The sequence below is a fragment of the Andrographis paniculata genome, unplaced genomic scaffold (assembly GCF_009805555.1).
Source record: "Andrographis paniculata isolate CXL003 unplaced genomic scaffold, ASM980555v1 Contig70END, whole genome shotgun sequence".
In the NCBI taxonomy this organism is placed as follows: domain Eukaryota; kingdom Viridiplantae; phylum Streptophyta; class Magnoliopsida; order Lamiales; family Acanthaceae; genus Andrographis; species Andrographis paniculata.
In genome coordinates this window covers 1,278,081-1,305,972 of record NW_026137607.1, presented here as the reverse complement: position 1 = coordinate 1,305,972, position 27,892 = coordinate 1,278,081, and the positions used below count along the sequence as shown (strand labels likewise).

General features: G+C 32.8%; 2 protein-coding genes across 3 annotated transcripts; both read left to right on the top strand.

Annotated features, from left to right (window-relative positions):
• Positions 1 to 18,535: 18,535 nt before the first annotated feature.
• On the top strand, positions 18,536 to 20,406 carry LOC127264452 (F-box/FBD/LRR-repeat protein At1g13570-like). 2 transcript variants are annotated; one of them, XM_051293991.1, is made up of 4 exons: positions 18,536 to 18,665; positions 18,829 to 19,402; positions 19,499 to 19,663; positions 19,756 to 20,401. In XM_051293991.1, exons 2-4 carry the CDS (start codon positions 18,842 to 18,844, stop codon positions 20,059 to 20,061), a joined length of 1,032 nt encoding a protein of 343 aa, XP_051149948.1. In that variant the 5' UTR covers positions 18,536 to 18,665; positions 18,829 to 18,841; the 3' UTR covers positions 20,062 to 20,401. The 2 variants fall into 2 exon arrangements, with proteins under 2 accessions (XP_051149948.1, XP_051149949.1); XM_051293992.1 differs by having other exon boundaries at positions 18,544 to 18,665; positions 18,862 to 19,402; positions 19,756 to 20,406.
• A 998-nt stretch (positions 20,407 to 21,404) lies between these two features.
• Positions 21,405 to 23,600, top strand: LOC127264542 (pentatricopeptide repeat-containing protein At5g44230). The gene has a single exon (XM_051294129.1). It carries the CDS (start codon positions 21,638 to 21,640, stop codon positions 23,585 to 23,587), a length of 1,950 nt encoding a protein of 649 aa, XP_051150086.1. The 5' UTR covers positions 21,405 to 21,637; the 3' UTR covers positions 23,588 to 23,600.
• The last annotated feature ends 4,292 nt before the right edge of the window (positions 23,601 to 27,892 follow it).

The following is a 27,892-nucleotide window of genomic DNA, read 5'->3' as shown; positions in this document are numbered from 1 at the left end:
ACCTGGTTCTAGAGTTACTTTTGGACCTCCATCTGTTTTTTTTATTCTTGGACTGGAATTCATTATCCAACTATTCATTCAACATACCCCCTTAAGAGAAACTTGGGTCATACCTCCCAAATTTAGCATGACATACATCAAATCCAATGTACGTGCAGATAGAGCCTTAGTAAACATATCAGCCAATTGGGAAATGGATGTTATGAAATGAGGTTCAATGCAACCACTAGCATACTAATTATGGATGAAATGACAATCTATATTTATGTGTTTTGTTCTTTCGTGATGAATCATATGAATGACGGATTTATTATCACAGTATAATGGAATATGAAGTGAACTGTTACTCCGCAAATATCGAAGTCCTAAAGACATCAAAATAAATCTTCAAAGCCAAAGTCGAAGATCAAATTCGTTCGCACAGATACCAAAGTCCTCCAAAATCTGGATTAAAAATCAAATCCGCCAAAATGATGAATTAAAGATCAAATCCTCCAAAAAAGTCATCTAAATTCAAATTAAAAATCAAATCGACTTGGAAGAAAATAAAAAGATCCAAATAGACAATGACCCGCTTCAAATCAAGTATGATGTATACAATTTTTGTGTTTATAAAATTAATACAATTTTCTTTTATCTATAATTATAACTTTTTATATACATAATTTTAATTTTATATTATATTAGTATATTTTTGAAATATAGTGTATTATACTTAAAAATAAAAAAAATCAGCTCTACCAATAAAATTTTCTAACTCTCCTGCTGGTATTTGGGACGAACTTACTTTTGAAGGGACAAATCTATCCCGGCACCAATAAATCTTATACTCCGCCGTCCGATATAATTTGTTCCTATTTTAAATTTTCGTTCGTCCCATATAATTTGTTATTTTTTTAAAAAAAATATAATTATACACTTTAATCACATTTTAAATTTTTATAATCTTAATTAAACTATTTAGTTATTTTAATCTTAATATATAATTATTTTTATTATATTCGTATTTATAAGAATACACTCATATTACATAGGACAGAGGGTGTAATATTTTATATATATCAAAAAATTTCTATATATAAAATAAATATATAATGGAGATAGAACATAACTTGTTATTTCCGAAAGTTCACAGAAAGAAAACTGGAATTTAGAAAAGGGCAGAATGACGAATCTTTCCACTTTCCAGCTCGGAATCTTATCCATATAGATACAGAATGGAATCATATATCATCATCTATATAAATCCTGGCCATGGACAATGTTATTATATAAGAAAGAATTAAACATTCCATTTCAGACCAAAAATAAAAATAAATAAATAAATAAAATGGGTCTGTTTGTAAGATCACGGCGGCCGGGGATGAGCTGGAAGGACCAAACCCTAGCCTCCCTGTCGCCGCCGCCGCTGCCGCTGGTGGTGTTCTTCACGCTGATGGCGATGTTTCTGTGCAGCGCCGTTCTGCACACCTCCAACCAGAAGGCGCAGAGGCGGCGCCGGGGATTCAGGTTCGGCCTGCTAGCGACGCCGTTGGTGGTGGCGCTGGTGCTGAGCGCGGCGCTGCTGCCCCTCCGCCGCCGGATGAGGAGGTACAGCTTTGGAATGCCGGGGCAGCACAGTCCGGCCCAGGGCGGAGGTCCGGCGGCGTTGGGTTATTTGGTGGTGGTGGTGCTGCTGATATTTATGGTTTATTTTCAGTCGTCGTTTCAGTCTTCTTGGTTTAGATATTAAATAGTTTAATATCGATTTGATTACATTAAGAAATATAAAATACTCCTTCCGTCCCATAAGTAAATATTCATTTGCTTTTTACACGTAATTTTAGAAATATTAGTATTATACTAGGATATAGATATAAAAGTAATGATATTTGTGTAATATATTGTAAGTTGTAAGAATATTTGTAAGGTTAGATAGACAGTACAGTTACTAAAATAAGGAAATAGATACTTTGTTATGGGATCGACTAAAATAAAAAAAATGGATACTTTGTTATGGGACGGAGGGAGTATATATATACACACGTGTATACTTTGAATGGAAGGTTGTATTCCTTTATAGGTTTTAGCCTAGGTTTAGTATTTAAATTCTTTTTTTTTTTTTTTTTTTAAATATCAAATTAAGTAATTATTTTTTCTTTTTTATACTCCATCCGTTCCGCCACAAGATGACCCCATTTTTTTTTGTACGTCCCACAAAAGATGATCCCTTTCCATTTTTGGCAAGTTTATCGATCTTAAACATACTTAATAAATATAAATAAATTTAATTAAATTTCTAACATCTTACATGTAGGACCAACTCAAAACTCCTTTATTTCGATATTTCTCCTCAATTAACAAATATTTTTATCTACTTTTAAAACTTCTCATTTTTTATAAAACTAATTTATGATAATGATAAATAAATAAATATATTTTTTTTATTAATTTGTATTATATAAAATTTTATAGATATTCATATTGCATATATTTTATTGAGGTATAATTGTAAAAATATTTAAAATACCAACAACACTACACATATAAAAAATAATAAAATATTATCTTAATTTACTATTAATAACTTAATAACCTATACTACCTAAAATACCTTATCCCTAACAAAAAGGCTCCATTTTAAGGAGTATTATATTACAAATTTATTTTATATTTAAAATATCAAATAAATATATATTTATATTACATTAAATAACTATTTAAATTCAATTTTATACTGTTCAAAAATTCAAATCCACAACAAACACACCCTAACAGTCCGTATGTCTTCAAATATTTCCAGAAATTACGATAACAAATAAAAAAAAAAAAAAAAACCAGTCCGTATGTCTTCGAACGCACGAACAGGCGACGGCAAGGATTGCCTGTGACGGGGTAGAATAATTTCTAGATTCGACCTTGCAATGGGAGGGTTTGATTTGAGAGGAATAAGTTTGATATGTTTGGACAAGATTATGAAATGGTTGTGTTTGTTCTAAGGTTTAATTTCAATTGAAATTCATGTGAAAAAAAAAAGTTTAAAAAAAAAATTATTTTTATGTTTTAAAATAAAATGATAATTCTATCCGACGTCCACGAATGCGCTGAGAACGCGACGAAAGGACACATGACAGTCGCATGCATATTTCCAGCATAGAATGTCTCAAGTATAACTAATGTCCTAAAATAAAAAAAGTGATATAGTATATTTTTTTTTTGCAATTTTTCCATACTTTTTAATCAAAAGTGCCGAATATACTGAATAAATTTGATCAATTTGCTTGGTTGTGTTTTTATTCTTTATATTATTTTGTTTTTCTTAAAAGAACATAACATAAAATGTATTTTTTTAACACGATCCCCAAATGGTAGAAATGGATAATTGTACCCACAATAAAAAAATAAGTAAAAACTTTTACCATCAACTCAACTTTTAAATTTTAATGTTATTTATTAGTTAATATACATATAATATAATTTGATTATAAAAATTAATTTCAATAAATGGGGCTGGGCCGGGCATGGCCCGACCTTCATGGGTTTGGGCACGGCCTGGTTCATAGGTGTGACGGATCAAATACAACCCGAAAATTTTTGGTCTACTTTTGGAGGTCCAAGCTCGGACTAAGCTTTCGGGCCGTTCTTATTTTTGCGACGCCTAGTTGAATCCCATGAATTGTTTCCAGCGGTAGCGGGAGAGATACACATATTTGGTTATATTCAGGGCCGTCTCGAACTTTTTTGGAGCTCTGAACAAAAATAAATTATAGACTCTATAAACACATGATTAAAATGTATTTTCAAAATAATATTACTGATTGGCGTCGATTAGACAAGATGTTGAACATGACGGTTTGGCAGTGTCGAGTTGAGAAAAGAAGATGAAAAACAAACTGTCTGAATATTCGAAAAATGAGAAGGACTGAGAGAGGACGAAAGAGAGAGAATAGAGAAGGTGGACGCAGTGCGACAGGGTGTGAGGTACACCAGTATAGACGACGATTAAATTTAGAAATACAGGGTGATGTACGATTAGGAAGAACATATAAGAAAAAATATATGATTAGAGCTTAAAATTTAATTTTAAATTTAAATTGGATAATTACGAAGAACAAAAAATATAAACTAAAAATTAAAATTTAGTTTTAAATTTTAAAATTTAAAAATAATAATGGATAACATTTTACATTATAGGCCCTCTATTAATTAGAGGCTAAGCAGTTGCTTGCTCACCCTGCTTCTACTGTGAGCCAGCCCTGGTTATACTTGCAATAGGTTTCGTTGTAGGTAATATTCTTATCCACAAATTTCTAGATACACCTGCATGCATCTTAGTATATAATTGTATCTGCACATTGTACTGCAGTTCAACATTGTGTCTCACTGCATCGAGAAGATGTCATATTGTTCAATTGCTTGTACCATGACACACAGATTGATCTATTGGAAAATTATTTATATCAAGAGAATATCAAAATATTTATTGAAACGATCTATAATCACGTCGAGTTGCGGATAAAACATCTCTTTGGATAGTGACTCCGGTTCATGACTTAATATTTTCAAAGATATAATGACGTATCTGCTACGGATTAGGTGGCACTTCAATATTCGAAGCTCTAACGAATTAAAATGATGGGAAGAGGACTATTTCAGGAGGCTTGAACATGAAGGAATATTACCGGAATATTGACAAAAAAACTCGCCGAAAATATCGTGGGAAAGAATTAAGCGAAAGAAGAAACGGGAGAAGGATTGAAATGGGGTGTGGAAATAGCCTTTTATAGGGACCTACACTCTTCTCGCAATATAATTTATTTAATTTTATGTTGGATAATCGGTTAATCAATTATTTATTTAATTGATGAAATTTAATTTATAAATTAAATTCATAATTTTTAAAACCGATTATTCAGTTAATTGAAATGCATATGAGCTGAAAAATAGTCGTTGTGATATGGCTTAAGCACATAAATGCCGGTAAGCCATTAGTGCATGTCGCCCGCCAGTACTAGATATGAGGTCATGGGAGTATTATATATTTAACCATAAAAATTACATAGAAAAAAAAAAAAAAAAATCCTCGAAGAAAAATGAAAAAAACTAGTCATCGTGGGTTAGGGTATTGTCCATAAGAAGCTCTTGGCCTCCGATACTTAGTTGAAGGATTAGTTTTTTTTTTTTTTTTTTTTTTTTTTTTTTTTATGACGTGGGAACCCGCAGCCGCTACCCGAAAGTGTGCACTGAGTAAACCTCCGGTCGAACCTAATACCCTGCAAATCAGCCCGGAGTTGAAGGATTAGTTCTTAAAAGGTCCTCGAGTTCTCTCGCATTTCTTTGAGCCAAGCAAGTTGGCTTGCTCTACATTTTGATGTAGTGAGCAATTTTAGGTTTGGCGGGTCCTAACTTCCTATGAATATATAGCTTGGGAGTCACTTATTTTATGCACAACATGATTGTGCATAAAATAAATAACCCCACACTTATCATCACCACCCTATTAAGCAAAATAGTTCTGGCTATTGACGTGGGGTGGACTTATGACCGTGAGGTCATTCTCCAGGTCAGCTGCCAGGCATGCGCAAAGGGGTATTATTTCTTATGGTAGATGACAAATCAACTTTTTGAATTTTAAACAAAATAAAAAAATCTATCAATCAGATTTTTACTTTTTGTTTTATTTAATATTTATAATATTTATATTTATATTTTTCTATTATACAAAAATTTTATTCTCTAATATATTGATATATTTTTTTAAAATTTTTTAATTTTAAAAATAATTAATTTTAATATAAATATAAATATAGATTTTTATTTTTTTAATTGGAAGAGAGAATATAAATGCGGATGAAAGATAATGTGATGGTAAGTAGGTATCTTTGTTGCATGTGGCCTCAGTCTTTCTGCATGAAGATGTTTTTCAGTTCGTCAATCCACTTTTATAGAAAGCATCCAATAATTCTTTTAATATGGAGTTGACAGAACTATGCAGATAGAGAGGGTAGGGCTTCTTATTTCTTACAATGATGAAAACCTTTTTCTCTGAGACAGATTAAAAAATAAAAATAAAAAAAAATGCAGAAGGCACAAATTAGATGAAAACAAAAAAGTTTATTTAACTGATTAATATTCAGGTTGGAATACGTCAAAACCCTAAAATTTAGGGGTTTGAATATAAAAGATGAGATTTTACATAATCCTACATTTTATAAACAAAGTAGGGTTACAGCAAAGCCCTAACGCCTCAATCACTCATTCACTATCAGAAACAAAAATTGCTCTTACGATTTGGGATCTGGTGAAATTTCTACACACTTTTACTCTGATGTGAGATTCGAAATTTTTATTTGATTTAGATGTTTTCTTATATTTCATAATGTCATCTATCAGTATGATTCCTGAATTGGTTGTGGTGTTACTAAGGCTCTTAAACAGTGTTTTGAACGATTTGTGTAAATCAATTGATTTGTGTGCAAAAGATCTCATGAGGAAAAGGGATTTTTCTGCTGATCGAATTACCAATCTTCCTAGTGATCTTTTACATAAAATTCTTTTATCGATGCCTTTGCGTGATGCTGTGAGGACAAGCACACTGTCGTCGCAATGGAGATATAAATGGACAGCTATTCCACACCTTGTTTTCGACGGAGATTTGAAAAAAACCATGAAAGGGAAAAATGTCGAGGCCGTGGTCGATCAAATTTTGTCGCGTCATGACGGGACTATAACGAAGTTTTCACTCACGGATTGTTGTATCCAAAGCGATTCTTCGGTCCGTCGTTGGTTGTCTTACTTGTCCAAACGTTGTGTTCAAAGCCTTGCGCTTTCGCCTCATCACGTAAAGAGATTGAAGCCGGTGTCTATTTCTCTCGGTAGTTTTGATCACCTACAACATTTGTACCTTGGATTTCCTTGTGAAGTCAAAATTCCTCCGTCGTCGAGGGGATTTAACAGGCTGGTTAAGCTTGAACTTTTCTACGTCGATATTGAAGCTGGGGAGCTGGAAGTGTTGCTTTCTAAATGTCCAATGATTGAGTACATGGCTCTGAAGGTGGGGTTTAATTCATGTTTTTATTAAAAAAAATAATATATTTGTAACAAAATTTCGTCTCTAAAATTTTCTAATATTACAAAAATGATTTTTTCAGTGTTTATCAGGGCAACTCCAACCCACTTCATTTATGCAGTGGGTTGTGCAAAAATTGGGGGGAGGGGCTCCAACCCACCCCCATTCCCCCATTTTTGGAGTGGAGTTTGTGTGGTATTTTGTGGTATTTGTGTATTTTTGTTATTTTTTTGGGATATATTGTGTAATTATATTTTTTTGAAAAATTATGTATAATTTTATTTTTTGAAAAGTGATATAATTTTATTTTTTAAAAATAATGTATAATTTTATTTTTTTTTATAAGTGATATAATTTTACTTTTCAAAAAGTGATATATAATTATATAGTTTTTTAAAAATAATGTGTAATTATATATATTTGGGTTATATTGTAAAAATAAATTAAAGTTGGTGTGTAATTTATAAATATAAAAAATTATGTAAAATAATATAAAAGAGGAATATATATGGAATATACTTTTTAGAGTGAAAAATTGAAGTTTATGGTTGGAGTAAAATTACTGTAGATCAACTGTATTTTTACTGCAAAAACGAAGGAATTGGTTGGAGATGGTCTCAACGAGTCTATTTTTCCTTGATTGGAATTAAATTGCTAATTGTTTTCATTTTGTGTGGTTTTAATTTAAGATCCGCATCCAAGGTGAGATGAAAGAACTTCCGAACAAGCTCAAGCATCTCGCTGTTCTAGAGCTTAGCGGTGTCAACTTCGTAAACTTGGGAATTATCAAAGTTCTTCTAAGCTTGATCAGAAGCTCTCCTAATTTGCGGACTCTTAAACTTTATGTTAGTGATATGCTATATCGACACATTTACTTTAATTTCATTACATTGCCGCTAGCTAATTTCATCCTTTTTTTCCTTTAGGGTGCCGTATTCAAGAATGAGAAACGTGTCACTAAATATCTAAAGGCACAGCGCAATTTTAATGATTGTCTTAGTTGCCTTGAAGATGTGACGATCAAGTTTATGACGGATTATCCCGCGGAGTTGGAGTTTGTGAATATTCTTTTGCAGTGGGCAACTGAACTTAAAAAATTGGATATATATACCCCTTTGGTGTGTCTCAACAGGCCAATAAGCCATATGTTAAGTGAGTTCGAAAACTTCAAACTCGCCGGATCATCTAATGCAAAAATTAAAGTTAACTCTGTTTTAAATTGCTAGTATGGTGTTTGTAATAAGTCTGTTCTATCATCTGCTTCTTGTCATTTTATATGTGTTATTTACATTCATTCAACTTTAAATGCTCGAGTTTTTTATAGTCGTTTAATGAATTGACTAGGTGTGCACTGTTGTTGTTTTCTTGTGCATTCTTTGATCTTTTCAAAAGCAAAATATAAACAATGAAAATGAGTTATAGTGAAGAAATAGCCGTTGTGCAAACATAGTTCGATCCTCTTGTGCGCAAACATTTATATATAAAATCAAATTAAAGGCGATTAAATCAAACACTTTAAAACTTTAGTTGTGGATAAACAAGTTCTTTGTTGAAGTTCATTTATTCCTCATGAGGATGGAAGTAATATCATTCCATATCGTTAGGTTGTGATAATGAAGACATTCTTTTTATAATGAAGGCATTCTTTTTGTCGCATTTTTCCCTTTTGTGGCATAGCAAGAATAATAGATCAAGAAGAACAACCAATCAACCAATCGAAATGATATATATATATATATATGTGGCGGCGGCTACAAAAAACACATGCATCACACAGTATTATTATAAACAACATATTGTATATGTTAATATAATACAAATAAACGCATAAACTAACGCACACAACAGTTTTTAGCATATTACATACTTTTATATAACACATATAATTATAAACAAACATTACATGTTTTTATCACACACAATACATATATATATTATGGGTGCTGATTTAAGAAATCAACACACGGTACTGAATTTTCAAAAATAGCACTGTAATTATTCTCATATATATATATATATATATTCTCAAACTATGATGCAAGAAATATTGCAAAACTCTAAGAAAAGAAAAGAGAGTGGGATCCAAAGTCTTTCGAACAAAAATATTTTTATAATTCGGTATTTATATTTTCGGTGGGAATACTTTTTTTGAATAGTAAAATGCTTGTAAAAAATCCACAAGCAAATACAACCACAACCTCTTCTTAATTTTTTTTAGTGCAAGAGGCCCAAATATTCTTGTAGTGATGACTGAAGCACGCTCGAACAAGCCAGATGCAATTAAGATGGTAAGAAACTTAGCGAATCTCCCTCGATCATCAGCTCAAGAGAAAATTGTTTGTTGAGGCGAGTAGCGAATGTGAATTTGTATTACGTTGCTCTCTATCGAGTAATAATATATTTGAAATCGAATATTCACTTCCCTGTTTGCAAGTTAACCATCTCTTGGTTTTGTTGTTTTTATATTCTTTTGCTTTTGTTGGGGAAATTTTGATGCATTAGGTAATGAGAATTGAAAGCCCAGATAAATGAGATAGGTTGAATTTAAGATACATTTTTCGCAAATTTTGTTTCGATTCTATATATATATATATATATAGTACCGGATTATACGAAACCAATCCATACCGTTCCTCTTTGTTTTTGGTAGAGAAACATGAGTTACATACATAATTGGTTTGGACAGTTAGGGGTGACAAAAATAAGTACGATTCAAAAGTTCGATTCGAATGCGGTACAAAAAAATTGTGCTTGAACTTAAAATAATAGGCCTAATAACTTTTGAATCGTGTTTGGCCCGGCACGCTAATGAACCGAGCTGTGTTTGGCCCGGCACGTTTTTTAAATTTAATGTTTAACTTTTAATAAATTTTTATATATATATATATATTTATGTTTAAAATAAAGATAAAAATCATAAGCATGACTTGATGGTAACATTCTTAGTTTGTATATGTTTGTTAGTGGGTTCAATTATTCATTTATATTGTTAATAGATATTTTGTTTGAAATTACTTCAAAAATAAGTAAAATAATTTTAAAAAAAAAAAAAAAAAAAAAATCGGGCCGGCTGCAAATCGGGCCACAACTTGGAATCGTTTTTACATATATATATATATACACTTCCTAATTCCTGCCGAAATCTATTAATCCAACTTGGTATTTTAATTATGAAATATAACAAATTATAAAGGTATTATTCATAATACCATATTGTGTGTGTTTTTGTTATTTTTATTTTATTGTGTATATATATTTAATATTGTACATTATATATATATATATATATATTGTATTACTTTTAGAAAGTCATGTATTTTATAAATATTAAGAAAATACAATATATTTACTTAATACTCCCTATGTCATGTAAAATTATGCCGTTTGATTGGATGCGAATATTTTTTAAAAAATGATATAAATAATTTCTTTTTTTTGTCTTTTATGATAAAATAAAGTAAACAGATTGTATTTCTTTATTTAAAAGGAAAATAAGAAGTTTGAATGATAAAAAAAATAAAATAAAAATGAAAATAAATTTTAACGAGAAAATGAGTAATTTTTATATTTAAAATTTTTATTATTCTATAAATTTATAAAAATAACACAGAATACAATGGAATAAATTATTTAAGAGTGTTGACCCAATAATGTTTTTGACATATTGTGTGATTAATATTACTAAAAAAATATAATATATATTTACACTATCTAATATATATTCTATGAACTCATAAAAATTTAAATAATTCATTAAAAAAGTATACTCTTTTCGTCCGCCTCTATGGGTCACATTTACCTTTTGCGTTATTATACTTAACATTAAAAATATTTTTATATTTGTATAAAAAAAATTTTACAAATGTTTTTCTATTAGTATTACAAGACATTAATTTTATTATCAAAATAAAATTTATTATTTAAAATATAAAAATTAAATTAATATCACAATTTATATAATTATCCGTGCTAATAGGCTAGGTATTTATATACATTACAAAATAATAATAATAAAAAAATCATAAAATAATATTATATACATTGACATATATTCTTCTTTCCATTTTTTATTTTCATCTTTCTTCTAAAAGTTTGATTTTATTTCTCTTACTTCATCTTATCTCCACTGAATTTTTTTTCTTATTCTTTGCCCTAATATTAAGAAAATACAATTAAAATATAATGCAAATTTATATAAAATTAAAAACAAAATAATTGAAAATTAAAAAGAGAGAGAGAAAGAGAGATATATATATATATATATTAGAGCGAGAGTCATGCTATATTCTTCGAAAATATAAAATATAAAATATATCGGTAAAATTTTTCTATAAAAAATATTATTAAAATTTTTTTCAAAAATAAAATCTCAATTACAATAATTTTCTATAAAATATTAATTTTTTAAGTCAAAAAATCTTAAATCAATATAAATTTCTATAAATTCTAAAATTTTAAAAATTAAAAGCTTTAAATTAATGTAATTTTTTATAAATATATATATATATATAGTTTACTAAAAATATTTTTAATTTTCTTTTAATTATAGAAATTCAAAATTTTATACTATTAGAATTAAAAATACAAACCCAAAACATGCTCAAATATATATTTATAAAACAAGATAAGATTTCAAGGGTTTTGAAAATAGAAGGCGTGAATTTCGCACGTGTTCCCTTCTCAAGTCAAGCATGCGGAACAGAACAGAAGTCTTAACACAAAAAATTGAGTAAAGATCATTTTTAGTCTAATTCAAAACCAATTTTTTTCATTTTTGGTTTCATACAAAAAAAAAAAAATTATCAAAACTAGTCCCACCCAAAAAATTATTTATCATTTTTAGTCCCACCGTTCAAATTTTGACGGTTCCAACTGACGTGACTATTACGGATGCTGATTTGGAAGCTAACTCGGACACAACACGCCCGTATTTATAATACACGTCATCTGACCGAATTTGAGACTCCAACACGGGCGTGTTTATATGGAACACGGCCCTGTTTCTACAGAACATTAAAATACACAGGAGTGTTCTATGGAACACGGCCGTGTTTGAGGTTGCAGTGGTTCAGGACAGTGTTTAAAACACGGGCGTGTTCAAATAACACACACCCATGCTTGAAGCTACAGACCCACACATTCATGCTTCACTTTCAGTGGCCGTGTTTATGTTTCATTGACCGTGTTTCGGTTTCATTGATCGTATTATTATGTTTTAAGTGACATATTTATTATCTTTATCAATATATATTTTTAATTACCACAACATATTAAACAGAAATAATAAAATAATAATATATTATATTTAGTTAAAAAGTCGGTTTACATAATACAAACCTAAGAACAAAACAACCGGAAACTACATAATACATATTCAATCCGAATGTTCCTCATCCATCAAATCATCACCCTCCCCTCCCGCCGTATTGTCCTCTGCTGGGGCAGGTGCATGTGAAGCCCGGGGCGGCGGGTACGGAAGCGAAAAATGCTCGTATAGACCTGCAAAAGATGTTCTCATCTCCTCATGCATATTTTGGAATTGGCGATACATCTCACCACGCAACTGATCGACAGAAGACTTCTCGTTGAACCTATGTTGAACCTAGCGACGAGCATGAGGATGCACTCCCTCTCGATCAATCTCTCGTTGAATCTCATCGCCCTGAGCATTATCATCCCAATTCATCTTCTGACCAACCCTATCAACCAGCACAAACCGCTCTCGCCCACTCTGTGTCCTAATTTTTGTAATCATACCCATAGACTGTAGGGTACAGAAACCACACGGCATCATAAGACAACAAGGCTCCTCCGTCCCTTCATTAAATACTTGAAGACCTTTCACCAATCAAGTCACATAAGGCCCAATAGCAATGCCTCCAAGACGTTTATCCTCAACTTGATGAATGAGAAACCGTGCAAGCATAAATCCTATATTTACAGGTATACGTGCATGCATACTCCAAAGATAACATAAATCGTGCGACGATACTACCCCCGTACTCTCTCTACGACCATATAACGTATGGGCCAAAATATAATGAATATATCGCATAGATGCATACCGGAGCGTCGATGCCTTCGACCGTGTAGGAATGTGAAATTGTTTCGTGCTAATACGCGACCAAAAGTGATAAGCATTTTCCGGTATCGAAATGGGCAAGTTCTTAAACTCTGGCGTATCCACGAACGCCCTATCATACAAACCCATAATTACGCCAAAATCAGATAGGGAAGCCAAAAACATCTTGCCTCTTAGTCAAAAAGTCAAAGTCTTTGGATTTTCGTAATGGTACTTAATAGAGTTGTGTTTCAATGTTATCATAAACTCCAATGTCAAACTCTTATATGTTGGCTCAATAATTTGGAAGAAATTATGTCATGCCCCCACCGAAACAAACTCCTCTACTTCCCCTTCTATGCCCAATGTCTCCAATACTTTGCTATCAATATGTTTACTCATCAGAAAAACTTTATCTTTCAACCGCTCATATCGCTCTACAAGCTCTTGTTCTTGAAAATTCAAAAACTGACCACTTAAATTTGTATTCTCCCTCAATGAACCAGCATCGGTCAATACTCCCTTGCCGCTCCGTTGTTTTCCTCATTTAGTTGCCATTCCTTAAAGTTAACAAGCACAAAGCAATATAACATAACATTGTTCGAAAAATCCAACAAAACCTCAACAAGCACAACACCAAAAATAAAACATTATATGACATTGTTCGAAAAATCCAACAAACCATACCAAAAACAAAATACTATACCACACATTAAAGAAAAAAAATATAAATGCAACACCAAGAATAAACCATTATACTACATTGCTAAACAAACAATCCAACAATAAGTAGTTCAAAATTGGAAAAAGTTCATATAATTTTTAAATCCAAATATATACCACAATGTGAGAGCTATAACAAGTAAAAACATTGTATCAACAACAAACTACTTGAAAAATTAAAAAAAAAAAAAACCTTTTTTCCCGAATCTTTAAAATCAACGCAACGAAACAACCCAAATCAGCCGCCCCCGACCTCGTCGTCTGTCGCCGCCGCCGCCCCTCTCGTCGTCTGTCGCCGCCGCAGTCGCCGTCGTCCAGGATGTGTAGGTCGAACACGGGAGATTTGTATATATTGTCTCCCGTGTTCGACAGATCCGGGTTTTAAAAAAACCTAACCCGCCTCGAACACAGGCGTGTGCCAATAATACACGCCCGTATTTGCTTTACAATGAATTATCTTTTAATGAACTGAACACGGCTGTGTATCAAACACAAAAGGCCGTGTACCGAAACACGGCCAGGAACACGGTCGTGTATAACCCCCCTGGACTATTTTGTTTCCACAGCACCCCCGTGTGCACAAGTACACGGGTGTATTTCTTGTACACGAGGTAAATGTGTAAAACACGGCAAACACGGCCGTGTGTTTCTAGAACACGGACGTATTTTGTTGCATGGTCAAATACATGAGCGTGTCAACACATCAACTATTCTGTAAACGAAATATGGCCGTGTGTTAACAAACATGGCCGTGTACCTTTACACGGCCACTGACATGGCCGTGTCTGACCCCTGGGTTCTATTCTGTTTTCTGAACACGGCCGTGTTTCATACAACACGGCTGTGTTCTACTAAACGGCCACTGACATGGCCGTGTCTGACCCCTGGGTTCTATTCTGGTAACGTCACGGCCGTGTTAGACTAAACGGCAACTGACATGGCCATGTCTGAGCCCTGTGTTCTACTCTGTTTTCAGAACATGGCCTTGTGGTTGTCTAACACGGCCGTGTTCTGTGTACACTGAGTAATACTTTGTGATTCAACACGCCCGTGTATTTTTAAGACACAGTCGTGTTTGTGATTTTTGCAATCGTAATGCATGCGCACACGGCCGTATTGGGTGTTTCACGCCCGCGTTTAACCCTAAATTTTGGCTAAAACCATTGTTAAAATTAACGCATCCAAACACAACACCTACACACAAAAATAATACCAACTAAATAACTCAAATTCATACATACGTCAAACCCACAACAAATATAAGTCAAATTCATACACATTAACAAAAGACAAATAACATAAGACTAATCCAAATACAGTAACATAAGCCAAATTCACAGAGAGTAACACAAATCAACTCCATAAACATGCCCCAAATTCATATTTTCTCTCAATGTGTCCCACTCGATGTTCCACCTTCAGTTGTTCCACCTCTTCCAAAAGTTTTTTTTCTCACATATTTCATACAAACGGTAAGAGTTTATTGAAATCAAAAAATCAATATGTGTACCAATATATCAACACACCACGTAAGTTGCGTACCGTTAACTTTGCAATGAAAGGTTGTATTGTAGGAGTCTCGGCTTGTTGAATTTGTAGAGTTGAGATACTTTGACTTTGCGCCGGAATATCGCATCTCTACGACAACTCCTCAGCAAGTTGCATTCCGTCCGCCGTGGAATTTGATTCGATCAAACTTGCTCTTCTCTTTTGGCAACCCTTCAAAGTATGTCCAACAAGTCACAAAATTTGCAAGTTCTTCTGACTTTTTGTCTTGGTAAAATACTCTCACTAACCTTTTTTCCCTGTGATTGACCTTTCTCCATTACTTCATTGGGGTCACGTCTCCTTACTTCTTAGGCCTTCCAGCAGCTCGTTTAACATTTGGGGGAAGTGGTGGAGGCAATTCAGTTTTTGGCCACATTTTTTTACCATCCATTGCGCCAATAGAATATGAATACACTTTATTGAATGTCTAAACACTGTATATTTCGTCAACAAAATTCTCTGGATTTAACTGTTGTCCACATATAACACTCATCGCATGGCGACATGGGATACCACATAACTCCCATTTTCTACAACTGCAGGATTTTTTAAAAATGTCAACAATAAATCGATTCCCATCCGAATAATAAATCTCATAACACCAATCATTGACTTTAACGGGTGCACAAGAATAAGCCACTTGAATGTTTTTTTCCATAATTTTTACTATCTTAGGGCAAAAGCACATATTCCCTCATTTTCTATGCATAATCTCCCTTCGTTTCTGAAGATGTGTTAATTAATATCTTCTAATCCACTCCAACATCGGTAGTATCGACATTTCTCTTGAATCTAATATTATACTATTGAATGATTCACATAAATTGTTCAAGATCATATCACATTTCGAAAATGTAGCAAAATGTGATCTTGACCATTGAGACAGTGGCTTGTCAGCAAGTCAATCAATACATTTCGGATCCAACTCTTGAATCTTCTTCATCACCTCCTCAAAGTCGGGGATAGTACTTGCGTCGGCGGCCATCCAAATCAATCTTTTATATGCAAGACCCTTAAATCCAACTGTTTTCATATTTCCATACAAATGTCGAACACAATTTTTTTCGCATTGAGGGAAAATCTTTTCCATGGCCGGAACAAGACCTTTTTGTTTTTCAGATATAAAGGTATAACCCTAATGCTCTATGTTCAAATCCTCCTTTAGAAGAGTGAAAAACCATTCCCATGTTTCGCGCATCTCACTCCCGACAACATCATATGCCAAAGGAAACAACTCATTGTTATGATCAATTCCAATAGCAGTCAAAAGAATGTCTTGGCAAGGACCTTTTAGGTGACAACCATCCACCCTAATGATAGGTCGACATCCAGACTAAAACCCACGCACAAGCGATTTCAAACATATGTAATACTTGCTAAATCTGCGTCGTCCATTAAAAAATTCGCCTTTCAATTGCATCAAAACAGTTGACCCAGGATTAGACTGTCGTAAAGCTTCAGCATAGTCCCACAACTTTCCATATTGCTTTTCAGCATTACCTTCAATTGCCTTCAATGCCCATTTTCGTGCTCTGTATGCTTGATGTTGGGATATATTGCATCTAATGTCTTCTGTGACGTCTGTCCTAAACCTTTTTATACGTCGTTTAGGATCTGATCGAAACAACGACTCATACTTCCTTGCAAGCCATGTCGACTTCACATTCTTCACATTTAAGTCGCACATACAATCATGATTGCAATTATATGTCCTTAGTTGAAAAGATGCTTGATCATTCACCTTTTAACGCATTCATTTTCCAATTGCAGTTCTCAACAGCACGTCGGACATAAACTCTTCTTTTATCATTCTTGACAAATTTCAAACTTCTCATTGTCTTGATAGCGTGATTCTGGACCGCCTCCTTAAATTCTTTTTTAGAGCTAAAAATCATTCCAAGACTAAAAATGCGATCATACTTTGATGTTGGATCATAAATGGCATGCGATTCCATCTCATCAACATCGGATTCAACAAACATGGTTAAATCTTTTTCTTGAGAATCACCAAATGACATGTCATATTCGGAATTTTGGTGCACCACAACACTTTGATTTTCATTAAACTCATTTATATCCACATTACTCTCGAACAATGACTGATCAATCCACATTACTCTCGAATAATGACTGATCAATCCTATCATCCCCCGAATCTTGTTCTTCCATCATAAAATCAGAATCCTCAAAATCCGATTCATTAAGCATTTCATTCCACTTATCTTCTTCTTGAATTTCATTGCAATCCAAATTTACATCTTCATCGTATATTTCTCCAACACATTTTTCTTTATCATAACTCATTTTTATGATAAATAATTTTCTCCTACAATACAAATGAGGATATAACACATATTGAATACACTAATTATAAAATATAAAAAAAAATAATTATAAAATAATACATTATATAAAACTTATTTCTATAATAGTCAACTTTTCATTCAATATAATTCATTAATCACTAGAATATACAAGTTATACATATTATTATTTTTTATACCATGAAAGACAATAAATTTATGAAATGAACAAATTAAAAATTACCTCCACAATAGATTACACAAGAATAGTCTTCACTTCAAAAAGATAAAATATAATATATGAAAAGTGAGGTTAATAGGTTAGAGAAGTGGGGCTGGAATGGGGAAGAAATGGGAGAGAATTCGAGTGAAATAGATTTGAAATGGGGGACATGTGAGACTAGGGTTTTTGTTGACAACGAGATCGAACACGGCCGTGTTTACTTACAAACACGGCTAATTCTAATCGGTGATATTTTTTAATGGAACAACACGGTCGTGTCTTAATGAACACGTCCGTGTTTGATTCGGTTCCGCAGAAACACGGTCGTGTTCCATATAAACACGTCCGTGTTGAAGTTTCAAATTCGGTCAGATGACGTGTATTATAAATACGGACGTGTTTTGTGCAACACGGGCGTGTTGTGTTCGAGTCGGCTTCCAAGTCAGCATCCGTAACAGCCACGTCAGCGGGAACCGTAAAAATTTGAACGGTAAAACTAGAAATGATAAATAATTTTTTTGGGCGGAACTAGTTTTGAAATAATAAAAAAAAAAAAAAAGAAAGAAATTGAAAAATAAACAACCTGTGATCAAATCAAAAGTTGAATCGAACGGAACCCGTACAAATTGGGGATCAGTTGAACTCTACTCGCATCTTTCTTCACTCTTTGTTGTCCACTCTTTGCCGAATCCTATAGTTTTCGCTGCAAGTTTTGCTTCGCCTCTGCGGGAAGTTTTATTTTGTATGAATCCAACTGAGGTATGCTGTAAAATTTGATTTCATACCGCGATATTGGGATAATTTATTCCATCTTTGATCTGCTATTCAATATCATACTGTCATCTGGTTTCTGAATAGGTTGTGGAGTTTAATCAATTTATGCTTTTGATTGAGTGATTAATTAGTCTTTTGATCTGTACAGTAAACTTACTAGGATGGTGTATGGTGTCGATAGGATTAGTCGTCTTCCCTGCGATGTTATAGACAAAATTCTTGTGCATATGCCTTTGCGTGATGCTGTGAGGACGAGCGCACTGTCGTGGGAGTGGAGATATAAATGGGTAACTATTCCAGACCTTGTTTTTGATCAAAATTTGAAAGGATTGTTGAATGGGAACGACGATCCTGAATCAATAGTCGATCGAACTTTGTTGCTTCACAAAGGAGCCATTACCAAGTTCTCAATCACGGATAGTTGGATCAAAAGCCGTTCTGCCGTCAGCAGCTGGCTATTTATCTTGTCGGATCGTGGAATTAATAGCCTCGAGTTTCTATTTCCTTGCAAGAACTCTCTGCAGCCGACGATAATTCGGCTCGTTACTTTTAATCATCTCAAACATTTGTACATTGGTAATGATTGTGAAGTAAAGCTTTCGCCTTTGTTTAGAGGATTTAACCGTCTTGCTCGACTGGAACTTGTCGGCGTCAATATTAAGCTTCAAGTGTTGGAAATTCTTCTTTCTAAATGTCCGATGCTTGAGTACTTGAATCTGAAGGTGGAGTTTAACTTTAGCTTCTTTTTAATGTCGACTATATTTTTTTTGATCCAAGTTAATTTTTAGTCGATTTCCTCTTTTGTGGATTTTTTTCAGATTCATGTTGATGTTGGTGATGATGAGATGAAAGAGCTTCCGAACAAGCTCAATTTTCTCACTGTTCTAGAAATTGGCGAAATCGACTTTGGATGGGTGGAAAGTGTTGCAGTTCTTATTACCTTGATTAAAAGCTCTCCCAATTTGCAGTCTCTTAAAATTAGTGTTAGTCACTTCATTTGTCAATTTTTTTTACATCTCTTGATTTGTTAACACATTCACATTTAATCCTTTCTCTTCTTTTTTTTATTTTCTAGAGCGACACCTATTACAATGAGAATTGTGTTAAGGAATATCTGAAGGAACAACGAACTTTAAATGTTCGTCTCAAGTGCCTTGAATATGTGAATATCCACGTCGTGATGGGTTATCCGGCGGAGATGGAATTCGTGAAGAATCTTTTGAAGTTGGGAAATGCACTTAAGAAAGTAGAAATGGATTCTCCTTTAAGCAGTACCGATCTTGATGTAAGCTCTATGTTGGAAGAGTTTGCCAGCTTTCAACGAGCTTCTTCGTCGTCTAAAGCAGAAATCATAGTTAACACCAGATACTTTGGATTCTGAAAAGCTCGAAGTTGTTTGTGGAAATTTCTCGGCAATTCTCGACACAATCTGGTTTTGATTTTGAACTTATATATTTTGTCTCTGTTTATGTGTATATAATGCAACACCCGCTGGCTAGTTCGACTTGTTTTGCTTATATATCTCTGTTTTTGCTTTTTCTTATTTATGATCCGCGGCGCATTGTTCTATATATCTGCAATTAAATCCGGATCAAGAACTTATTATAAGATAACTCCGGAATGTAGCTATCAGATGATCAATCCAACTATGCCTGTTCAGTTCCGGAGATCGATCGACACCGGACCTTGAGTATCAAGGTTAGTTCCAATCCATATGTTGCCCCCAATTCTAAATCCTATTTATTGATCGTCTGCGTCTGCCTCTGCCTCTCCCCAAAACTATAGAGGCGTTAAACGAACCAATCCAGCTCTAGTATATACTGTTAGAGCCAGTGACGGGACCAGCCGTAATTATTTCTTTAACGTTGTATATGACATTCTTTATTATTTTTAAGGTTTCTCTCAAATGGTCCTCTGACTTGGCATTTATGTGACATGTCAATCACGTCAGCGTAAGTAAAAATCTTTTACTTATAGAACTAATCACTTAAAATTTGATAAATTGGGTTAGATACTAAAATAAAAAAATAATTTACCTTATAATTTTTAGTTTTTATTAAAATATAATATATAAATTAATTATTTTTATATTATTATTATTATTATTAAGAATAAAATGTTAATTTTAACTTAAAAGCGTTTTTGTTGATTTTAGGAGCTTTCCAATATGATTATGAAAAAAAAAAAAAAAATTCTGTCAGAAGTCAATTTAAACTAAACTTAAATTTCATCATTATACTAAAAAATATAATTTAGAATTTTTTTTAGATTTTTATTTCTTTAAAGAAATATATGGTAAATTATATAACACTCTTGTTTTTAAGTAAAAATGCATAAAATTTTATTTATTGCATGATTATTTAAAGTTTACACAAAACATCCTTTTGTTCATTGATATTTATTATAAATAAAGAATTAAATTATACAAGTTTTATATATCTAAAATATCTTAAATAATTTTTTTAATAAAATAATAAATAATTGATCGATAATTTATTTTTATAATTCTTATGAAAATCACATAACAATTTATATTAAAAACTATAAAATCAAAAATTAATATCTTTTATTTATTTATTTATTTTATTGATATCTTTTATTTGTATAAAATTTGTTCAATGTATATACAATCAAATATTAATTTTGAAGAAAAATGGTATTTCATTCAAATTTTATTAAGACAAAGAGGTTCAGGCATTAGCGTATATTTAATCTCAAGTTTTACTGTCAAAAGAGTGCATTTCTTTGCTGATCGAAGGTGAGCTTCAATTTCAAATCTCTGTTTACTTGAGTTCATCGTCTCTGATTGGATTTGTTTGTCTGATGTGTTGTATTGTATGCGAGTACCTGTCTTTCTCCTTTTGTAATACCTGTTCAATACAATACAATCATCCATGGTGAACATACATTCAATTCAAATGCTTCAAAACTGAAATCCAAGTATCGTATCACTTGTAATGGCTTCACTTTCTCAGAAGCAGAGGCTAATTGCGCCCATAATTAGGGCTTCCATCCCAACCGAATTACCCTTGCCGTTCGTCCCCTTTTCTCAGCTGCAGCAAATCAAACAATTGGAGTCCCAAGTCATCCGCAACCTCCATGGCTGCACCAGCCTCGCCCAAATCAAGGAAACCCACGCTTACATCATCCGGAAATGCCTTCACCAGTCGTCTTACATCTGCGCAAAGCTCATTCGTATGCTAACCAAGCTAGACGTCCCGACGCAATCCTACGGGGCTTCCGTTTTCTCGCAGGTGAGATACCCTAATCCTTTCCTGTACACGGCTTTGATCCGAGGGTATTTGATTGGTGGGATGCTTCGAGAATCAGTGCGTGTTTATAAATCCATGAGGGAACACAGCGTCACTCCCGTGTCGTTCACCTTCACAGCTTTTTTGAAAATGGCAGCGGCTGAAATGTACGCGAATTTGGGTGTCCAGTTTCACGGTGAGATGTTGAAGCTAGGTGTGTTCAGCGAGGATGTGTACGTGGGGAATGGTTTGATCGACATGTACGTTAAATGTGGGTGGGTGGATGCTGCGCGGAAGGTGTTCGACGAAATGCCTGAACGGGATTTGATCTCTAGAACGTTGCTCATCGATGCTTATGCCAAGGCTGGGGATATGGACACTGCACGAAAGCTGTTTGACGAATTGCCAGTGAAAGATGCCGTGGCGAGCACGGCAATGGTAACCGGGTTTGTACACAATGGTAAACCGAAGGAGGCGTTGGAGTATTTCGAGAGGATGCAAAGTGCCCGCATGGCTACAGATGAGGTTGCTCTTGTAGGTGTTATCAATGCCTGTGCACAGCTTGGCACAGTTAAGTACGCCGAATGGGTTAGGAATATTGCCGAGAGTTCTGGTTTTAACCCAACAAAAGACGTGCAAATTGGTTCGGCACTGATTGACATGTATTCCAAGTGTGGCTGTGTCGACGAGGCATGTAAGCTCTTTAATGTCATGCAAGAAAAGAATGTTTATTCCTACAGTTCAATGATCCTCGGCCTTGCCATCCATGGACGTGCATCTTCTGCTATAGAGTTGTTTGAGGAGATGCTGGCGACTGATGTGAAGCCCAATGGAGTGACATTTGTCGGGGTTCTTACAGCATGTAGTCATGCCGGGCTAGTCGAGCAGGGTAAACGTATATTTCATAGTATGGAGGCTTGCTATGGTGTGAAGCCTTCTGTCGATCACTATAGTTGTGTGGTGGATCTTTTGGGCAGGTCCGGAAAGTTAGAGGAAGCGGCTAAAATTGTTGAATGTATGCCTGTTGAGGCTAATTCGAGTATTTGGGGAGCACTTCTGTCGGCATGTCGGATAAATGTAAATCCTGAAGTTGCTGAAGTTGCAGCAAGGCATCTATTCAAGCTTGAGCCTGAAAATATGGGTAATTATATATTACTGGCCGATGTTTACGCCAAGGCTGGGAAATGGGAAGATGTTTTGAGGATAAGAAAACTGACGAGGAAAAAGGGCTTGAGAAAAAGTCCCGGATATAGCTGGGTCGAAGGAGAGAAAGGTGTTGTTCATGAATTCTCGGCGTGGGATGTGATCCATCCGAGGTTTGGTGAAATTAGGGAGACATTGGAGAAACTTATCGACAGGTTAAAGATGAAGAAGGGTTATGAGCCGAATTTGGGGTCTGTGATGTACAATATAAGTGATGAAGAGAAACGAAAAATTCTGATTTATCACAGTGAGAAGATGGCTTTAGCGTATGCAGTGATGACAACAGAGGATGGGTCGACCATACGTATAGTGAAGAATCTTAGGATATGTGAGGATTGTCATGCGTTCATGTGTTGCGCGTCGGGAGTTTTAGGGAGGGAGATAATAGTTCGCGATAACTTGAGGTTCCATCATTTCTTGGAGGGGAGTTGTTCTTGTGCTAACTTTTGGTAATTGTCGATGAGAGGTAACTAATTTGCAACTTAACTTTGCTCATTCATACCTTTGGTTTTGGTCCAATTTAATTTGTTTGTTAGAAGACAGCTAGAAATGTTGTTTTATGCTGTAATTCAAGATTGATTGATTGATACACACTAAAATGAAAATCCTCAGAAAAAGGTGTGGATGGATATGTACTCTTTAAATGCAAATGGTGTCGAAACTATGAAGAGAGTGAGGGCAAAATTTCCAGGAGGACCGGACGCCGAACATGGCGGAGCTCTACTGGAGAATCATCCGCATCAACTTCAGGTGGAATTTGGCGGAGAAACCGTGAGTTATCCGGCGAGGATGCCTAATTCGCACTAGAGAAGGTTATCCACCGGTGGAAGGTTGAACTCTTGCATGGCCGCCATCATTGGAGGATGTGGAGTTCGAGCTCGGCGATGGGGGAGGATTGCGCTATGTTGATATGCTTTGAATCTAGTTTGCCACTTAGCTGAGTTTTTTTACGGAGGTCTCGTTGCCCGGGTCAGCGAGTCGGAGGGGTCAAAGGGGGCAAAGTCCCCCTTGCTTGGGGTCTGGGGGTGCGGAGTGGCCCCGGCCCGATGGTATGCAGTGTTAGATTTTTGAATCCGTATTGGGCAGAGCCCGTTTAATGTAAGTTTGCCACTTTGTTGAGTTTTTACGGGGTTTCGCTGTCCAGTCAGCGAGTCGGAGGGTCAAAGGGGGCAAAGTCCCCCTTGCCTGGGTCTGGGGGCGCGGAGTGGCCCCCGGCGCGACGGTATGCAGTGTTGAATAACCTTGCCTCCATCAATAAATCTGATCTTTATTTCTGTCCGTGGACTTAGCTAATACGTTGTCGATGAGCCACATAAATCTTTGTCTTTTTTACGTTTTTCGGTTGTTATTCGATCATTAATTCTAATCAATTACAACACGCTGAAACTGTGACATCCTGTTGGGACTCGGGGCTCCGAGAACGAATTTGTTTCGGTCTTTTTGAAAATCAGTTCTCTCGGATTGCTAGATTGGAAAAAAAAAAAAAAAAACCCACTTTTCTGGTAAGTTAGTACAAAATTTTAGGTCCCTTTTACAAAATTTTGGTCATGATTTTCTTTCGTGTGTATTGATTTTTTATTTTTTGGTAGATAAAGTATGTTTGGGATGAAGAAGAACAGAGAAGCTTGCAGGTGAAGGGGTTAATCTAATGGGAAGATGTTAGAGCAACAAAGATCTTTTCTAGTCCAAATGCTGGAGAAAGATTTTTTTATTTGTGTACTGTTAGTGGATGGTTTTATTTTTATGTACTGTTGTATTTTTACTTTTTAAATTCTTCATAAAAAAAATTATATATGAATATTAAAAAATATCAAATATAAATATGGGCAATAAAAATCAATACTTGCTCCGACATCGTGGATACATAAGGTCTCGAAAATTCTAAGATTATTCTAGAATTGATTTGGACGTGACTTTGAAAATTTCGAAACTATTTAAGATATATTTTGATAATTCAAAACCAGATAAATGACAAAGGAGTTTTATTTTTAAGTACACTTTCACTGCAAATTCGAAAGTTAAATATATATATATATAATATAAAAAATTTAATTTGAACTAAGATTAATTTTCAAATCAAAATTACAAAGCAAATTGGTAAATATCTGGTAGATAAAACACATTTTGTAATTATATTAAAATCGAAAAATATAATGCAATACAAATTTTGAAGTTATTTTTGAGCCAAATTTTTAAATTTTATGAATTTGTTATCTTTCAGCTCCAATTCAGTTATTTATTATATGAAATCATATTGTTTCAATAAAAATATATTAGTATTTTTATAAAATATTGTGTTAAAATACTATTAAATTATTATTGAAACAAAAACTTAAAATGTAAAAATATTCTAAATTTGAATTAAACCAAAGTTTAAACTTTAGTTCATATTTTTTTAATTTTTGGATTAGTTCAATTAAATTTTTATAGATTTTAATGTTGGAATTTACGAGGAATTTAATCCTAAACTCAAGATCTACCATGTTGTAATAATTGAGATAGAAATAAAGCAAATAATGTCTAACCTTATTCCATTAGCATAGTCGGATTTGAATCTACAAACAATTGAGAGTTTTGTGTTCTTCAAGTCTATGGCGCAACCCCTCCCGAGAAATCCGCTAAGGTTTCTGCCGTTACTCCCACGATGAGATTTGGACGTAATGGTTGTTGAGATCACAACCTTTTTATATCCCTTTTTATTAATTGACATCATCACCCAGTTAATAAGTTACCGGGTTTCTGTACATTGGAGGCCCGCACTAAGCCCAATAAAGTAATAAATCAGTTAATATAAACTTAATCTGACTGATAGCCCAAATAGTTACGTTTAACCCACAATTGAATTTTTAATCCTACGTTTAAATTTTCGAATTGATATAATAAGAATTTGAAGCAATTTGAAATATAATATATATTACTGTACTATACTATTTTATTACTATGTATTTAATATTTTAATAAAAGAATAATATTTTAATAATATATAAAACTCATTAAATATTAAATATATTAAAATATTATATTTTTATTAAAAAATTAAAATAAATCCACATTAAAATAATTTATTATTTTTATTAAAATATTAAATATACAATAAAATATATATTAAAATATTATATTTTGAATTTCAAACTGGTTTGATTTTTTAATATATCAATTCAAAATTTCAAAATTTTTAAAATATTCAACCAAACCAATCCAAAAATTCAAGAAATTCAAATTTCAATTTCAATTTGGTTCATATCATATTTTTTAATTTTGAATATTTTATTCACCTCTATTATGGTGTACTAGAAACTAAATAATTAACAACTAAACACTATACACAATAGATTACTATTGTGTACTCCATCAACCCCATAAAACACTTCTTTTTTTTTAAGTAAATTTATTCGTTTTATCATACTTTAAAAAATAAAATCAATTTAATTAAATTCTCAATCATTACGGTACACTGAAAATATTTTTACTTTTATATAAATAAATATTTTATCTACATTAAAATTTGTTCATTTATTATAAAATAGTTTAAGTTAATTACATATAAATATATATATTTTTTTATTAATTTGTATTATACTAAAAAAATTTATTATTTACAAAATAATATTTATATTATCTATATTTTATTGAGATATAATATTAAAAATATTTAAACACATAATTCTAAAGTTTTTCTAATCATATAAACTAATTCATATTTTTTAAATACTAACAATACTACTTATATAAAAACTAATAAAATAATACTATCATATCTATTATTAATAATTTACTAGTTTACATTATCTAAATAACTGTGTCTGAAACAAATGGATCATCTATATCGGGATGAAGGGAGTATTTTTTATTTCTTTATAACATATCTATATATAATAAAATGATATATTTCATCAGTCCGCTTCTAAAAATTACATTTACATTTTATTTTATTATACTTTTAATAGATCATTATATTAATATTATAAGTCACTAATAATAATAAAAGTATGTTGTCATTTTTCCTTGATTTGTATTATATTTTGATATAATATCAAAATATTTTATTTGTCATGAATATAAAACTTATATAATGAAGTACGTATTTACAACTAAAAATCAGTTTCATACGAAGAATATACAATTCGTACATGTTTTAATTTAACACAGAAAATTTCCTACAATAAATAAAAACATGAGGTTTTTTATACTAAACATAAGATGGTATTATAATGTACTAAATGTGTGTTTGTTTGGGGTATGGATTTTAGTTTGGAATTTGAATACTAAAAAATATTGAATTGAAATAATTATATGATGTGATATAAATAAGTATTGGTATAATATTTTGAATGTAAATTAACTTTTAGAATAATATAAAAAAAATAAAAGTTAAGTGTTTGATTTGGTATTTTTAAAGAGAAAAATTTGTATAAATAATAAAAATTCCTCAAAATCATTCAAACAATACGACATTCAATATTTATTTACATCATATTCAATGCTCCCTTCGTCCCTTAACAAACTATCTATTCTTTTTTTATTTTGGTTTATCTCATAGCAAAGTATTCATTTCCGTTTTTTTAGTAAATATACTATCTACATAATACTAAAAATATTTTTTACAACTTACAATATATTATACAAATGTTATTATTTATATATCATACAACACTAATAAGATTATTTTTGATTTTTTAACTTTATTCTTACTATATACCAATATAATACTAATATTTATAAAACTATGTACAAAAGGCATTCAGATACTTATATATG

Bases quoted from the DNA above. Each gene is read 5' to 3' on its own strand.
- LOC127264452 (XM_051293991.1), top strand. From the start codon at position 18,842: ATGGTGTATGGTGTCGATAGGATTAGTCGTCTTCCCTGCGATGTTATA. The intron at 19,403-19,498 runs GTGGAGTTTAAC...GATTTTTTTCAG, and splicing joins TTGAGTACTTGAATCTGAAG to ATTCATGTTGATGTTGGTGA. The intron at 19,664-19,755 runs GTTAGTCACTTC...TTTATTTTCTAG, and splicing joins TGCAGTCTCTTAAAATTAGT to AGCGACACCTATTACAATGA.
- LOC127264542 (XM_051294129.1), top strand. From the start codon at position 21,638: ATGGCTTCACTTTCTCAGAAGCAGAGGCTAATTGCGCCCATAATTAGG.